The following is a 17,841-nucleotide window of genomic DNA, read 5'->3' on the forward strand; positions in this document are numbered from 1 at the left end:
TTTTAAATATTGAGAAAGCAGAAAAATAAAAATAAAAATCATTTCATATATACCCAATTTAAATTAAGTAGACTAATTTTAGAAATTAGTGATATTTTTTTTTTGATAAGAAATTAGTGATATTTTATTTCATAAAGAGTTGAATTTTTTTTTTAAATGAACCAATGATTTAAGACGTGGGACTAATAAAAAAAACAAAGCCTTTTATTTTATCACCTTTGTCGTAAAAATGAAGCTCTGTATTTTTTTTTATTTTTTTTAAGAATAAAAAAAAGCTGATATAAAATTAGCCCCACTTTAATCATTGTGATTTTCTTACATGATCCATAATAGGAAGGTTGGAAGGTGACTTGTAAAGTTTTTAAATTTTTTTATGGTTACCTTCTGAAAAAATTGAGCTGGTTGCCAGTCAACATTTGATGATGATTCATTGAGATTTGAACCATCAGCCTAAAATTGAAATTTGAGAGCACATAACTGTTTTGACATTATTGTTTTTGCTACTTATGGAAAATCTTCTTTTCCCATTAAAAAGGGATAAATATTAGATGAAAGTTAAAAGTAAAAATTTATGGAAACAGATTTACTTAAGGAGTGATTTCAATGGAAACAAGACCCAGATTTTTATCTCAGCAAAAACAAAAAGACCCAAATCCAATATCTTTCTATTTATGTAATGAGAGAGATAAACTCATAAACCAATTCAGTGGCCAGTGTAAATCAAGCTGGATAGAGCTGGATCAGTGGAAATTACAGGGAAGCTTCACGGGATTCAAAATGGGACCAGGTTCACAATGGGAAATAATGTAAACAAACAACTTCTAACTGAGAAGTTGTGCTAGAAAATTTAAAACTTTCAGAAATGGCTTGGCCATACTATGTGGTACAACAAGGCCTCCAATTCTTTATTAGAGGCAATCTCTTTCCCATTTCTGCATTATTTGTTTTTTTTCCCTTAAATACATTGGTGAAGAACTAAATTGCACTCCTGCTTCAGTTTATAGAACCACCCTCTTAGAATATATGGGATCTACATAAGATGGATCTAGAATTTCTAGTATAAAAAGATAACCAATTTAAAAAGGTGACATAAGTAATATGAAGAATTTAGAGTCATCCATTTATTAATTGAAAATGTTAAGTTGTTAACTAGCAAAAGTTCAACTATTGAAAAGTTTAAGGAGTTATCGTCTCTGTTGAAGACATTAGTAGGTGTCAGTTGAGATATAAGATCTTAACCAAACTTCATAGATTTCTTGGATCCTCCTAAGTATAGATCCCATATACTGTGAGATAAATGGGAATCAAGGAACCTTGCAGCTCCTCTTGCTTGTCATTGTCCAAACAGATATTCTAAATAAACAGAAGTTGCTCAATCTTCAGACATGTAATATGCTACAAAGGCAATCTCATTCTCGCATTATTCAATCTAAGTTTTTTTTTTTAAGACATAAAAAATTCAACCCATCTTTTTATTTTCAGATCCAGAAGAAATCGAAAACATTATAAAAAATAAAAATAAAAGCTATTTAATTTCCATAAGGCATGATTCAATAAGAACTGTTTTAGAAGAATTTACATAAGACTCTATGCTCTCTATCCTATTTGCTGTTGATACTAAAAGTGGTAAATCAAGCTTAGAGAATCATTTAAAACTGAAATCCTTTACTGGTTCTCTCTAACAAACACAGAGGACCTCTTGATAACAATTTGTCAAAAATCTTCTTCTTCAACTAGGGACGGAGACCGCTGCATTCTAACACTGCTGATGCTATTTCTTGCTGCCAGAATTTCATTCAATGAGAGCCTCTTCTTTTGCCCTGGTTCTGGTCTTTGCTTCGGGGCACTGTGAGACCTCAACTTGGCCTTAAAAGATTGTGTGCTTGCCATATAGTTAGGGTAGTTCAAGTAAGACCTAAAGAAGCTGTCTCCGCAAACGCTCTTGGCCGGTGTAGTTGGGGCATTGGACTGCAATGAATTACCAAACCTTGGAGTGCTTTGAGCAGTAGGGAACTTACATTCTTCACCAGTGAAGTACCATTCAAAGTCTTGAAGGTTTCGGCAATCAGGTATGGATATACGAGGAGGAATTGGACATGGGAGAGGCGATGAGATTGTTTGATAAGGCAGGTCTTCACCACATTCAGATAACACATTGTTGATTCGTCTAGACCTTGGTCTGGGTTTGTATGTATCAATTTCGACAATTTTTGGGCTGTCATCAAAGGCATTCATTGAAGCTTCATAAGATGCAGACAGCCTCTTACTATGAAATTCACTTCTTGTTTCATCAAATCTTTCCTGAAAATCATAAACACATTTCAATTAGACCAACTCTTAGACCACATAGAAAATATGACCAATTATGAGGAGCAGATTCTTACCACGGACATTCTTGGTCGAATCTCATGATGAAATCTGTTCTCTTTGTTGAGAGAACGACGAGCACGCTGTGATCGAACGGCAGTCTGTGCTCTTATAAGAGCTTGCATACTATGAAGAGTTGCAGTAGCCCGTTTTCGGACAAGATAGCCTCTAACAAGAGCTTGTAACTTAACCAGTCCTTTTAGTGCTCGAAGTGCTTTTCGGGCCTGACATTGGACCAAAATTTTCAGAAAAAGATTACAAAAAATTCTGTAGCAGTATAAAGTGCAACATGTGGGTGATTTCATACATAATGCCACATTTTCATACATAGAGATAGCTTTGTAAATGGGAAAAGGCACCTAAAAATTAGAGCAACATTTATGTAGTAGCCCAAGGACTTCATGTAGAACATAAAAAAGCAACTCCAAATACACAGTACTACCAAAAGCAGGAAGGCCCATATTAGAACCACCAAAAGATAATCATCAAAGGAATAGACCCCAAAATTTACTCATGAAAAGCAGCATGAAGACCCAAAAATGACGCAAATCGGAGAAACATACTTTCAAATTTCAAATTTTAAGATTCAAAAAAAACGTAGGGGCCCAAAAGAGAAAAGGTTGAAGAAAAACTGAATGATTAGTCAAGTCAACAATAATGTGAGACACAAATGTACAATCTTATTGACCCAAAAACACATGTACTGTTCCATTGGCATTTTGAAACTAGTTATCCAGCTTTTGAAAGCAGACATAAACGTAAGAATTAAGAAAAGTACTTCCGTTAGACCAACCAAACATTAGTTACAGCAAAGATGTGTGTGAGACTGCAACAGACATGTCTAGAAACATTTCATCACAATCTCAAAAAAAACAAAAACAGAAAACCAAACAAGAGAACAGTCACAGTATGTTTGTATACTGATTTTAAGCCAATTAACTTCTCAGATCAAATATGAAGCAACAAGGAATAAGAAAAATCAACAAAATTGAAAACCCACTTACCAAATAGCCTCTAAAAACAGTCTGAATCTTCACAGCACCCCACCTCTCCCTCCCACCACCGAACATAGTTCCCCTCCCATTGCTTGTCAGCCTCACAACCGCCACCGCCGCTTGCGCTGCAGCCACGGCAGCATCAGCAGCAGCTGCCGTGGCGGCAGCCACCGCAATTGCGTGCTTGTTCTGCTCCTTCTCTGTCTCAGCAATGTAGGATCTGAGCCAAGCAGCATCAGTGGCTGGCATATTAGCTGCATTGCTCACTGGAGATTGACCAACTGTTCTGGAGTCCTTTACTGACTTGCCAAAACTCCACCTTTTCTTCTCTTTCTTCTCCCCAGAAATTGGACCTGAATTCTCCACAAGATTCTTCTCCTTCTTCATCCCCAACAAGCCCTTAAACCACCTTGCAGCTTTTCCCATATTTGCTCTATCTCTATTGCTTTAGAGTGACAAACTAGAGAGAGATAAATAAATAGACAAAAGAGTGAGAAAGAAGCAAAGTCAAAGACCCAAGTTAAATTTATTGAGGGAAACACCCTCACAACTACCAAGCCCCCATTTTTTTCCCTCTCAAGAATTTGAACTGAAAACTAGAGAGAGAAAAACAAAGACCCAACAAATCCTAGAGAAAGAACAAACGCTATAACCTATGTCATATGTGGTACTTATTGAGAAAATTCTATCCCCTAAAAACAATCCCTTCAATGAGATAGAAGCTAATAGAAGAGGAGGTACCTATCTAAGACATTAAAAAAAAAAAAGACTTTTAAGTGGGAGAGACTAAAAATATTTCAAAACCTATGGGTCTATGACCAAAACCCAGGTGTTGTTTATTAAGAAGAAACAATATGTAAGATCTTATCTTTACAGATTTCAAGCAGAGAAGTGATGTGAGCACTGAGCAAAGTGAGGAGCATAAGATTAACAAACAAAAAGTATCCAAACCTTAAAAATAGCTTAGATGAAGATTGGATTTTTTTTTTTTAATTTGAAAAGAAATTCTGACACCACCTCGTGAAGAACTGCATTACAAGACAAAAAGATGTCCCAGAAAGATACAGAGAGCGCAAACCCATTAAAATATACATCTTCAAAAACTAACCCCATGTAAACAAACAAGAATTACAGACAAAAGGCATAAAAAGTGAAACCTTATTGGAAAGAAAGTAATAAACAGAGAAAGAAAAATAAAATTAAAAAACACACATAAACAAACTCACCTCCACCTTCTCAAATTCAAAAACAGCGCCGAATTCACAGCCCCACTAGTCTAAAACTACAAAAAGCACAACCCAGCTCCCTTTTCTCTCTCTCAAAGAAAGAAAAAGAAAATTTTTCTCTTATTTTCTCTCTCTTTCTCTTTGCTTTTCTGGAGCAACGTGTACTACCCCAAATGAAAGATACTCACTGACAATCCCGTGAATCTTTCAGTATTTTATGCTTCACTTTCAAAACCCCTTTTGAGTGTTTTTCCTCTCTCTCTGTCTCTCTGACTCTTTGCTATATCTTCTACAGCTCCTATATCAATGACACTTTCAAAGCCATAATTTTCTCACTCTGATCTCTCCCTCCTGTCTTTTTTATGTTGTACGAGTACACTGAACAGCCATTTAAGTTTATTATACCCGCTAAAAGAGCTATTTTCTATAGTTTCTCTTTGTCCCAAACAAAGAGCCACAAAAAAGGCTGAGACTTCGCTTTCTTTCTTGGGTTAGAGAAGATCTTTCAGTCTCCGTATCACTCATAGTGTAAGATTCCCAGAAAATTTTTTCCGACTGTACCTTCCACTTCCATCACGATTCCTATATCTCGAATCTATCTGCCATATTGTTTCTGCTGCAAAATCTCTGAATCAGTATGCCTTTTGGGTTCAAAAAAGTTTCTGTCACTAATGGGGTCTTGTAATTGAAATAAGATCAAAATTGAGTTTTATAGAAATAAAAGCATTAATAATAAATGTTGGGTTTTCATTTTCATAATTCTCGGGATACCCAAAATTTTGGTTATCAAAACTAATATTGATGGTACTAATTGTATAGTAGAAATGATAAATGTTTCATTGACAGTGGTTGATTAGCTGATATGAAAGGGATTTGATGTGATTTGATTTATTTATTTATATATTTTTAAAATTTTGAAATCAAGACGTTGTTTAACATTATTGTGGTATGAGTTTATGACAGTGATGGCTAGGAAGGTAAGCTAATGGTGTAGGTTATTTGACCTATGGATTGGGTGACTATAGGTCGAACATTTTCCCTGGAATGTGTCAATTCAACTTCAAATCCTTTAACTTGTAACGGCTTAATTACAATGCGGGAAAACCAGAAGACATTGTTGTCATTATTTTTCTACAATGTTAGTTGAAATTTGCCATTTTGCTAATTTTATGTTTTCTAGTTGGGCATTTTGATAAAGTTAATAGGCTATTCTTTTTTTCTTTTTTTGAAAAAAAGTACCATTTTATTAGAAACGATTAACCATAATTGGCTAAGGGAATAAAATTTAATTGTGAAGGAATATTCTTCATTCATATACTAAGACCGATAACATATCTAGTAAGATAATGAGTTACAAAATTTCATTGTCTACAAATATGAGAAAAAGTGAAAAATGAAGCAAACAGAAAGATCCTAACAATATCTTATCCTAGCTACAAGGTGACCTTATAATAAGAAGGATTCATCTTTAGTGTAAAGAACTTTGATGATATTCTCAGAATCACCTTTTAAAATAATTGAGGAAAATTTAAGTTAATAGACTATTCAAGGGTGGGAAAAAATAATAGAATGTGAATGAGGGATTGGAACAAGGACTACTCTTTTTTTTTTTTTCCTTTTTTTTTAAAATCAAGACGTTGTTTAACATTATTGTGGTATGAGTTTATGACAGTGATGGCTAGGAAGGTAAGCTAATGGTGTAGGTTATTTGACCTATGGATTGGGTGACTATAGGTCGAACATTTTCCCTGGAATGTGTCAATTCAACTTCAAATCCTTTAACTTGTAACGGCTTAATTACAATGCGGGAAAACCAGAAGACATTGTTGTCATTATTTTTCTACAATGTTAGTTGAAATTTGCCATTTTGCTAATTTTATGTTTTCTAGTTGGGCATTTTGATAAAGTTAATAGGCTATTCTTTTTTTCTTTTTTTGAAAAAAAGTACCATTTTATTAGAAACGATTAACCATAATTGGCTAAGGGAATAAAATTTAATTGTGAAGGAATATTCTTCATTCATATACTAAGACCGATAACATATCTAGTAAGATAATGAGTTACAAAATTTCATTGTCTACAAATATGAGAAAAAGTGAAAAATGAAGCAAACAGAAAGATCCTAACAATATCTTATCCTAGCTACAAGGTGACCTTATAATAAGAAGGATTCATCTTTAGTGTAAAGAACTTTGATGATATTCTCAGAATCACCTTTTAAAATAATTGAGGAAAATTTAAGTTAATAGACTATTCAAGGGTGGGAAAAAATAATAGAATGTGAATGAGGGATTGGAACAAGGACTACTCTTTTTTTTTTTTTCCTTTTTTTTTGCATTTAGCATCATTTTTGTAATATTTTAGTTAGTTGTTTAGTCTACAAAACCATTCAGCAAACTAGTATCTCGAGTGTCCAAAACTCAAGTTCTAAGATAGAGCTCGAGTTTCTAAGATGATCTGGAGTTTTGAAGAAGAATAGAGGAAGACGGTCTGGCCGGAGTCTTAAAATATTGTCATGTAGGTGAATCTCACCTACATCACAAAATAAATTCATTAGTCTCTAAACTTGAAACTAAAGAGTAGGGTTGTCCAGACCCGACCAAAACCCGACAACTCGGCCAAACCGCCCGACGCCGACCCGATTCCAGCCCAAACCGAAGGTCCAGTCGGTCGGCGACGGATTTCCATTCTCAAAAACCGACACCGGCGGTTTGAGTGGCAGGTTTGCATCTCCAAAACCCAAGCAACCCGAACCCGACTAAAGCTACAAAAAAATCTAGTCAAATTTGCAAAAACAATCTAGATTCGGCGAGATTTCAACCAGATCTAGCGAGATCTTGACCAGATTCGGCTAGATCTGGTGGGATTTAGCCAAATTCGGCCAAATTCCAGCAACTTCTAACCAAAAAAAATGCAGATTTCATAAAAAAAATCCAGTTGCCGGTAAGATTTTTCCAGTTTCCGGCGACTCTTTTCTTTTTCTTTTTTTTCCAGATTTCAATGCCTTTTTTAATTCCGGCAATCGACCCGGCCCGACTGACGCTAACCATCACCGGAAACCAAACCGACTGATTTTTCTGACGGTCGGTTTTGAGTTCCTTTACCCCTCTGCTCGACGCCGGCAAGTCGAGTCCGAGTTGGGTCCAAAACCGTCGCAGCCCAACCTATGAACAGCTCTACTAAAGAGTAAAGAGTAGTCGTCATGAAGCAAATCCTATCAGTTTCAAATGTTACCTTATCTAAAAGTAATTCAAAAATAAATGAAATCCTAACCAAAGTGAATATTTGTTTCCACAGTATATTTGTTACTGGAAGTTTTTCTAAATTTTTATACCTTTTTCTAATTGATTTGAATTTTTCCCAAGTAAGTTTAAAAATGGAAAGAGAAAGTTTAACAATAAATTGTTTGAAAGTTTTCGTTTATGGTTTTAGGCATTATCATTTGTGCTCGTATATGACTTCTATATTATAGACAGATTCAGGCAAGTGTGTTCAAGTTTTTTTTTTTTTTTTTGGATACAGTGATTTTCAAGTTTTTGGTTGGCTTAATTGTACGTAAGAAAACAAAACATTACTGAATGTATGAGAATAATAACATAAAGCAAGCCATTTTCTTATCCAAATAGTTAAATACTGCTATTTTAAAAATTATTTGGTAAATAGCATTGTTTTAAACTTAATATCCAAGAGATGAAATCCACATCATGTTGACATGGCTAATGATAACTTAGAAACGTCTTTTTTAAATAAGAGTCTCCCTTAAAACAACGAGACTCATTTTTTCTAAAAACAAATACACTTGGATTCACATTCAATCAGCATGATGACTGAGTAGGACACATGCTGAATGGACTAGTTCAATGCTTGAACGAAACAAATAGAAATGGAATCCTATTTAGAGATTAGAAATTATTGAATCCTATATGCAAAATAATTTTACAACATTATTATTTTAGCAAATAATTTTTAAAAATGTACTATTTAATAAAAAGGGCCCATGAAAGCATGTTATGTAAATTAATTATTTAAAAAAAAAAGTTTTGAGACAAGTATCAACAATTTCTATCATCACAACTCCAACATTGGATACGATAGCTAGAGGTAACCACTATTCCCTGTGGTTCTCATAGAAATGAAATTAATTTTGACCTACCAAAATAGTTCTCAAAGATTCATTTGTTTTTTCATATCCAAATCCTCAACCAAACGGCCTTACATCTTAAATATGCATAGTAAGCACCATTCCTAATGGGTCCTCCAAGAAATTAAACTAGAATTGACCTCCCAAAAAATAGTTCTCAAATATGCGTTCGTTTTCATTTCCAAATGGACCACTCCACCAAATTGTCCTAATCTTGACAGATTGGGTCCGAATTACTATTTGGGAACTTGGATTTTAATGCCCTAAAACATTGATATTTGAGTGCAAGTAGGGTAATTGGACCCACATAATAACTTGGCATTAATCCATAATTAGGACCATTTCCATGTTGGCATAGCATAGTCCTTTAGTCCCAAAAGTCGAAAAGACCTCTTTTACTGTGGGCCCAGGCCCAGGGTTACTACTCATATTTTTATTTATGTGTGTTGTGACTTTGAGAGTGACCAGGCATGAGTTGGGTCACCAACAAGGCTTGGGCCTAGTAAATCCCAAATGCATCCGTAAAGAATTCAGGCTAGCCCGGCTGGTCCACTGTACAAAATCATTCTCTCACTCTAAAATTTGGATCTATTCTGTGCCTAGGCCCCAGTCCTTGAAAATTATCAAACCTACTGTTTCTAAATTCTCAAGTTTGTATATATGACAAAAGGAAACATTACAGCACAGAAAACAAAAATTGCAGCCAAAAAATAATACACACACATATATCAGTCAAATATATATATATAGAGAGAGAGAGAGAGAGAGAAATTAATGTTAGGGACACAATCTTTTTCTCAACTGTTAACATGATTCAAATTAAATTTTTTTTTTTTGAGAATGATTCAAATTAATTGATTGGGCAAAAAATCACTTTTGTGATTAATGTTCTTTCCTATTTCCTAATTGAATTATGATTTTATTTCCCTTTTCTAGTTGATTTAGGATCTTATGTTTTTTTTTTTTAGGAAAAAATTAGGATCTTATGTTGTTTGTCTTTATCTAGTTATGTTGGTTTACTTTCTTTAGTAGAAGTAAGATTTTGTGATTTATTTTTTTAAAGAAATCTCTTCCTATACATACTCTTTATAGGGAACTAAAAGTGGTGATTTATTAAATTGTTATTGATAAAAGGTTTTTTTTTTATAGGCATTACAATGAGTATTGACTATTATTGAGTATCGAGTAACAAAATATAATGCAAAATTTGAAACCAAGAAAAGTCCGCATGGGGGGATGTGCCCTTGTTTGGATGCATGGTGTCTAGCATCTATAACCGATGCTTTTGAGTTTTGACAAAGAGTTGGGCTCATTGCCAGATTGCCTCATTCTCTATGGACCTCTTTTGTTATTTGCTTTTGGGCTTTTATCATTTTATTTATCTAAGTTTACGGATCAATTTATAAATTGCGAGACCGTGAGTCTTTAATTTTTTTTCTTCTTTTTTTTCCTGCTGAACTTTAGTTTTCTTCCATAAAAAAAGAAAAAGAAAAAAAGAGAGAGAGGCAAACAAGATAAACCGCTTATTTCTTTATAATAAATAAATAAATAAAAGAAAGATAAACCACTTCCCCGCTAGTTTGTTTGTTTGTTATTATTATTATTATTATTTTGATAGGAAGTATATCAACTTTATTTAAGAAGAAAATAAGTGTAATAGGTCTTGAATCACAGCCTCCACGTCTTGGGGTCACCTCCAAAGAATTCATCTTGTCAGGATCTTGGGGCACCTTAGGACGGTGCTAAAACTTAGAGTTAGGAGTAGTGGCTTTGCTATGGATTATATGCAATAATTTCAACCTTTGACTGTGCTGCTACTTAGCCTTGGAGGTTCTTTTTTTTTTTTTTTTTTTTTATTTTTTGGTATTTGACTTGTGCACTGCTAGGTAAAAAAAAAATTATTTTGTTCAAAATTTTTTAAAGAACCAGGTTGTTTGTTTTTTATCAAATTGGTTGACTAGGCTTAACTTTTTTAGTTTTGCTATTCGTAATTTTTGTTATTAAACTAATATTTTTGGGCTTGTATATTTTGTTTTAGAGTTTAGATTTATAACTTTTTTTATAGTCTTTAAAATGAGGAAAATGCTAAAGTTACAAAAGTTTTTTACAAATTACTAATGTGATGAGTGTTTATTGGTAAGTAATAAAATAATGTAAGGGCCCAAATGCAAATCAATAAAAATTTGTTACTTTAGCAGTTTGAAAAATGTTGTAGAAAAATTTGTGACTATAATAATACTGTTAAAAGAATCAATGATATTGTTAAGAGGCAAAAGCATAATTTTACAAAACAAAATTGCCCAAATTAGTACCCATATATAATAATATTTATTAAAAAAAAAATAGGGAGAGGGGGTCCAACCATGGCTCCGTTCATGAGGCCACCTCCAAGAGATTCCTACTTTTAATTAATTGGTGTGTGTGGGATGGGGGACTATACATGCCCAAGAGAATAGTCAAATACTCAGAGGTTTGGACACTCTTATTATAAAATAAAAAATAAAAATTCATGCGTCTATACAAATATTAGCTTCATGGTAGATGTGCTTGAGCCATACTTGCCAAAGTCTTGCAAACGGGTCTTTGTATAGTCACAAACCAAGATCTAGAGATAATGGAGAACAATCAAAACAATATAATAATACCAAAATGATATCCCCAATAGCCCTCAAAATAGGCTAATTGGAGACCTTTACAAATGGCTTAAAGTTTTGCTTAGACAATTAGTTTTGACTTGTAAGTTTTGCTTGGACAATTAGTTTTGAATTGTGATTCTCAGATGTAAATAAAAACCAATTATCTAATTTTTGTTATGATCTCGCAAGAACGGGGTCCTTTTAGACATTCACAATTGGCCTTGCAAATGGCATATGTAAGCAAATTTTAGCATTAAAGTACTAAAAGACTCCAACATTTGGCCTTGTATTGGTATGGTGTCCTAAAAAAATTTGCAATACTACTACAGTATTGCAATGTATCTCTTCTTTCTCTTAACAATCCAAGTCTCTCTCTCACGGTGGTGGTTTTTTTTGGCGTGGGCTTGGTGGAAGCATGGTCTGGTGGTGGCGTGGCGTGGCATGGAGGTTGGCGATGGGCATGGTTGATGGGTCTCTCTCTCACGGTGGTTGACGGGTCTTTCACAGTGATCAGCATGGCATGGAGGTGTGTTGATGGGTTGTTCATGGAGGATCGTGACTAGTGGTTAGTCTTTCCAACCCCAAACTATCAGCCTCTCTCTTCGATCTAGTGCCAAAATTCTTCTAAGCTGCGTAATGCTTATAGACCAGGTGGAGGTTGATCTTGCCGTGGCTGTGGTGGTGAGTACTATATGCTGTGTTTGGTGGTGTTAAATCTTGTGGTGGTGGTGGGTCTTGCATTGGTGGGTATTTGTTGTGTTTGTGGGTGAAGATCAAGTGGGTTAGTGGTGGAAATCATGGCAGATCGGTGGTGGGTTTATTTGGTGACGTGGTTTAGGTGGTGGGTTTTGTTTGGCGTAGGTCAGGTGGGTTGTGGTGTGGAGATTGTTGTTCGGTGTGGTGGAAATCGACATGTGGAAAATCGGCATGGAGTTGTGTGTGTGGCTCTGTTGTTGGTTTTGATGGTGGCTCTGTTAGTGGTTTTGCTTTTGGTTTGATGATCCGGTGGTGCTGCTAGGATATATGGGGGGTGGCAGTGTGTCCACTGTGTTGTTATGGTTGTTTGGCAGTTGTTTGGTGGTAAGAGAGAAATAGTAAAAAATAAAAATAAAAAAATAAAATTTAAATAAAGTAGCAAAAAATATAGAGTTAGGATTGTTAGGTGTATTGTAAAATTGTATGATATAATTGATAAAATAGCTTTTTGAGATAGTAAAATATAATAAGATATAATTTCCAGTTGTGAATGTTCTTTGCACTTCCAATAATATTGAGCTTCACATTGGAAGATATAGAATATAACCATGAAATTCAAACATTTTTTTTTTCAAAGAAAAATAAATTCTAGTTCAACATTATCATATGATGAAGTGATATACGAAGGCTTTTTCATTTGATTTATTACAGTGTTTAGTTATCAATGTTTATTTATTTTTTTAAGTAACAAGTTGAATTTTTTTTTTTTTTTGGGTGAAGTAAAAAGGGTTATTGAATGGGATGCAATACCTTAAAAATAACATGGGATCTAAATCTAATTTATTTATTTATTCATTATTATATATTTTTTTTATGGAAAGGCATGTGTATATTAGTTTAGTTTATCAATAGCTCAGCTTTATCAAAACTCAGCAGGTTCTCCATCATAGGCAGTGATTTTCAATTGTGTAGTGTGTTGTGCTGTCAAAGCTTGCCTGATTTGGAAATTAATTAGGGTAATTGCTGATGTGGCAATGGTTGTTAGTTGTAGTTACTGTAGCAATGGTAGTTAGTTATAGGTAGTTAGATCCAACAATTCATAATTGATTGTATAACTGATTTAGGGGACTAGCTTTTTTATAAGATGCTAGGATCACTTGTAAAGAATCATCTTGGAAAATACTGTGCTAATACTATCTCTGATCTTTACTCTCTCTCTCTCTCTCTCTCTCTCTCTCTCTCTCTCTCTCTCTCTCTCTCTCTCTCTCTCTCTCTCTCTCTCTTTCTCTCTCTCTCTCTCTCTCTCTCTGACTTTATAAGCCTTAGTTCCCTCGAAGAACTACCCAAACTATCTCAATTCTATAAGAACCAATGGGCTCTTATCAATTGGTATCAAAGTTATTTGATTTTGAAATAGCAAGCTTGAGGTAGCAATCATGGAAGTGAATTCAGCCTTGTAGCAAGTTCCATAAGTTGTCATAAGCAAGTTTAGTAGCAAAATATGGGTAAGAACCAAAATTGTAGTTCTAAGATACATATTCTTTGAAACCCTAGAGATCAAAAGTACCTTTCCTCATTCTTACCTAGCCTATGGCTCACTTAATCTCACAAAACCAGACCACAATCAATTCCAAAAAAAAAATCTAACCTTACTCTATTACAAACTCAATTGACCCAATTGAGTTTGTTCGTTGTTCCTCCTAATTGATAAATTGACTACTTTGATAGAGTCTAGACCTCCAAAGTGAATATTCACTCAATAATAATATTTTTCAGCTTGCTTTATTAATCAACATCAAGCCATATAAATAGATGACTTTACAAGATAAAGCTAACATTTAAATTCAAAAGAAACCTAATCTTTATCTACAATAAGTAGATAAGATTTATTCAAATACTAAACTAACAATTTATCCTATTCATTATTTGATTACCCAAGTCCTAGTAACAAAAATAAAATCTTAAATAATTAAATAAAAACTAAGCACGTAACATCCCTCCTCCCTTGAAATTAGGTCCTCAAGGGTTTAATTTGAAAATGATTGTTGCATAAGAGGTCAATCTTCCCAAGTTGGTTCTCCCCTACTGGATCACTTTTTGGGCTTAAAAGGATGTTATAACCGTGTATTTGCAAAGGTGGAAAGCTATTTGGTGCTGCAAAACTATCTTTAACCTGATTAAAAGTTGTTGCATGCTTGAATAGTGTGAAGGTGGAATGATTTGATTTTGTGGAGCTCTAATGGCCTTCTCATCTTCAAGTTTGCATTGCCCATCATTTTTGTTAGTTAGCTTCTCTTCTTCATATCTAGCCAAATGCAAGAACTTGCATATCACTTGCATTTTTTTGATACTTTCAACTGCTAGAGATTGCATCTCTTTCAGTTTGTCCATGCATTTCAACAATTGTTCCTCCATGCTTGGCTCTGATACCAATTGTTACAAACCCAAAGCAAGACCTCCTAATTGATAAAATAAATAGACTACTTTAAGGGAGTCTAAACCTCCAAAGTGAATATTCACTCAATAATATTTTTAAGCTTGCTTTATTACTCAACATCAAGCCATATGAATAGATGACTTTACAAGATAAAGCTAACATTTAAATTCAAAAGAAACCTAATCTTTATCTACAACAAGTAGATAAGATTTATTTAAATACTAAGCTAACAATTTATCCTATTCATTATCCCAACTCCTAATAACAAAAATAAAATCTTAAATAATTAAATAAAAACTAAGCACATAACATACTAAAAAAAAAAAAAAACCCTCAAAAGCAGATTTTGCAGAATATGTCTTCTAAAAACTTAATTGTGATCTCCATTAAAGCCCTCTAACTCAACCATTTAGCTCAAAGATTTGTTGTCCACGCATTGTACCTTATTCCCTAGTATTCTTACTCTAGAAAACCAACTCAAAATGCTTAAAGCTGATGGGAAAAAAAACCAAGAATCTCTGTAGAATATCTCCAAACTTACTATTATGCAATAATTTTCATTCGTACGTCCAAGGTTCTCTCCTACTTCAACCATAATCATTCCTAAACTTACAAACCTTTGTTCTTACCCCACAACCTGACGTTAGAACCTTAACAAATATTCAACTAACTTAACTTGTGACCTTGAAAACTGTTCACCAAAAATTACACAACATCATTTTTTCCATAACCTAACCACTACTCATTTTAATACAAAACACTATGTGCATAAAAAAGACCCAAGTCATGGACAACTTTGCCCTGTTCCTTAAGTTCAATGGGACATTTCCCAATTGTTAGATTCACCATGCCAATTGTTTCTTCACCCATCACAAAACTCCTTGGTACTAGAAGGTATTTATAAAACATTGCAAGTGCGTCTACACACTTGTTGGCTTTTCAATACACATGTTCAATCGGCTTGTCTGGGTTAGCTCTCAAGAAGTTCCTACAATTAGTAGGTAGAGGTTCCACTAGAGGTTAGATGAATAATTACCTGTTAATTGAACCACACTCAACGCATCAAGTTCCCCTATGAGACTTGCGATGCCAAGCTTTAGCAAAAAAGAGAAGGCCATCTTTAAAAGCCCAAAGTTCCACCTAAATTCTGCTTTTGAGGCCAAGAGATTGCACAAATTATTTGACCAGTTCCTTTCGTGATTTGTATTCAGGCCTCCCCCACCTACTCGAATCTCTGTAAGAGATCAGACAAAACCTTATTAATCTTCAAATGCCACATTCTCTCTCAATTTTGTGCATGTCTGATTTTGTTAGATATTTTAATGTGGTAAGTTTTCTAGGTGAGGCAGAGAATAAAAGGAAAGGAAAATCATCAACCTTCCTGCTTAATTTTTCTTAGTTTTGATTGTATGAGCTTTAAACTTTTTTTCTTGAGAAGGTATGAGACTGAACTTAAATGTTGAGGTTTCCTAATTATTACTATATAATACATTCTAAATATGGTCATTTCAAACATATCTAGCAAACTAGATAGTGTACTTCAATCATAATTTTTAAATTTCAGCTTGTATGAACAATTGTTCATAATTATTAACCTTGAGTTTTTTTTTTTTTTTTTTTTTTTGAGAAAACAGCTATGAGCGGCATTTTATTTGATAGGTAAATAGTCAGAAACATAAACCTTAAAAATATCAAGAGGAACAGATTCTATCCAAACTAATTCAGGAAATGAACGTCTCGCTCTCTTGGCTAAAGCATGAGCCAAAGCGTTGCTTTGCTGGAATGTATGAGAGAAAGAAAATTTTTGAAGAGAACTAGTTAAAGACAGTATGTCTTTAAAAAGATGACCACACGATGGATGAGATAAGCATTGATTTTTTATAGTAAAGATGGACACTTCTGAATCACCTTCGAAGACTGAACTGTGCATGCTTAACTCTTGGACGAAATGAATTGCTCTTTAAGCTGCAAGTGTTTCAAGAACAGGTATTGAGGAAGGCAAAGGAATAATCTTGGCCAAGGCTACCAAAACTTCCCATAAGAATCGCGAACCACAACGCCAATACCTGCTGCATTAAGATCTTCAAACATAGCCCCATCGAAATTTATTTTCACAGAGCCAGCAGCAGGAGGTGTCCAAGAAAATTTCTGTAAGCCTTTTGGTGCCCGATGCTTGCTGTGTTACTGCTAAAAATCCTGGAGATACTGACCTGCCAAATTCATAATTTTCTCTAATAGGGCAACTGATTCATTATTTTGGCATTTATTTCTTTTGTTCCAGATTGAATAGCAGACCATAGCAAAAAGCTCCGAGCAATGAGTGCTTGAAACTGTGTTCAAGCAAGTTAGAACTACCAAGGAAACATCCACTCCAATTTTGTCCCAATAGTGCTGGTAGAAAATTTAGGGCATCCCGTTAGGACCCAAGGCCTTAAGAGGGGACATTTTTTTGAAGGCAAGATCTACTTCAAGTTTTGAAAATTCACCCAACAAACTCCCATTCATCTTTGCTGTCACAACCTGATGTGTTGCCTTCAAGACTGCTTCCATTTGGACCAAGTTTGAAGATGAAAAAAGATTTTTATAATACTCAACAAATAAACTAGCCACCTGATCATCCCTTTCACACCAATCTCAAACTGAATTGCGAAGTCCCTTAACTAAATTCCGTTTGAATCTCTGCGAGGCTCTGCTGTGAAAATATCTAGTATTTTGGTCACCATCCTTTAAGATAGGTATTGACTAGATAAGATGGGTAATTCCTAATTTGCCAACATTTGATCTTGTTTATTATGTCAAATTAGTATGTAACTCATGTTTACGCACAAGGATGATAAATTGTAGTGGTGCTATTAATGTTAGTTTGAGTTATAAAACATATAGGATATTAATTCGACTAAGACATTTGGAGATATTAAAATAGTTTTTTCTTGCATTTTCATGATATTGATTACGCTAAGTTTCTCATTTCACTATTATTTATGTATATAATTTTGAAAATCACTATTGGATATTACATATTCAATATCAATTCACAATCACTATCCGTGAAATTCTACTAAATACAACACAAAATAAAAGAATAAATTAGTCCAATAATATCTCCTAAATTGAATGGGGATAGGTGAATGGATCGTCCAGCTCAATTACAATTTGTTACGTTCAAGATCCTGACATACAAAATATCTTAATAGAAATAATATTAAAAATGTGCTCATTAGTTCAAAGAAAAAATAACAGCAAAAATCTAAACAATTTAATTTATATGGAAAGCTAACAAAAGCAAAATTCAATTTTGAATATATATATATATATATATAGGGTTATGTTTAAGTTACACACT

The 17,841-nt window shown here is 34.0% G+C and overlaps 1 protein-coding gene across 2 annotated transcripts; it reads right to left on the reverse strand.

The window, feature by feature from the left end:
• Window positions 1–1,503: 1,503 nt before the first annotated feature.
• Window positions 1,504–5,374, reverse strand: LOC136064084 (protein IQ-domain 26-like). 2 transcript variants are annotated; one of them, XM_065765339.1, is made up of 4 exons: window positions 4,589–5,374; window positions 3,372–3,822; window positions 2,385–2,591; window positions 1,504–2,301 (listed from the first exon to the last, which is right to left on the reverse strand). In XM_065765339.1, exons 2-4 carry the CDS (start codon window positions 3,786–3,788, stop codon window positions 1,714–1,716), a joined length of 1,212 nt encoding a protein of 403 aa, XP_065621411.1. In that variant the 5' UTR covers window positions 3,789–3,822; window positions 4,589–5,374; the 3' UTR covers window positions 1,504–1,713. The 2 variants fall into 2 exon arrangements, with proteins under 2 accessions (XP_065621411.1, XP_065621422.1); XM_065765350.1 differs by lacking the exon at window positions 4,589–5,374 and having other exon boundaries at window positions 3,372–4,541.
• Window positions 5,375–17,841: the final 12,467 nt, after the last annotated feature.

The sequence above is a fragment of the Quercus suber genome, unplaced genomic scaffold (genome assembly GCF_002906115.3).
Source record: "Quercus suber isolate HL8 unplaced genomic scaffold, Cork oak 2.0 scaffold_23, whole genome shotgun sequence".
Taxonomy (NCBI): domain Eukaryota; kingdom Viridiplantae; phylum Streptophyta; class Magnoliopsida; order Fagales; family Fagaceae; genus Quercus; species Quercus suber.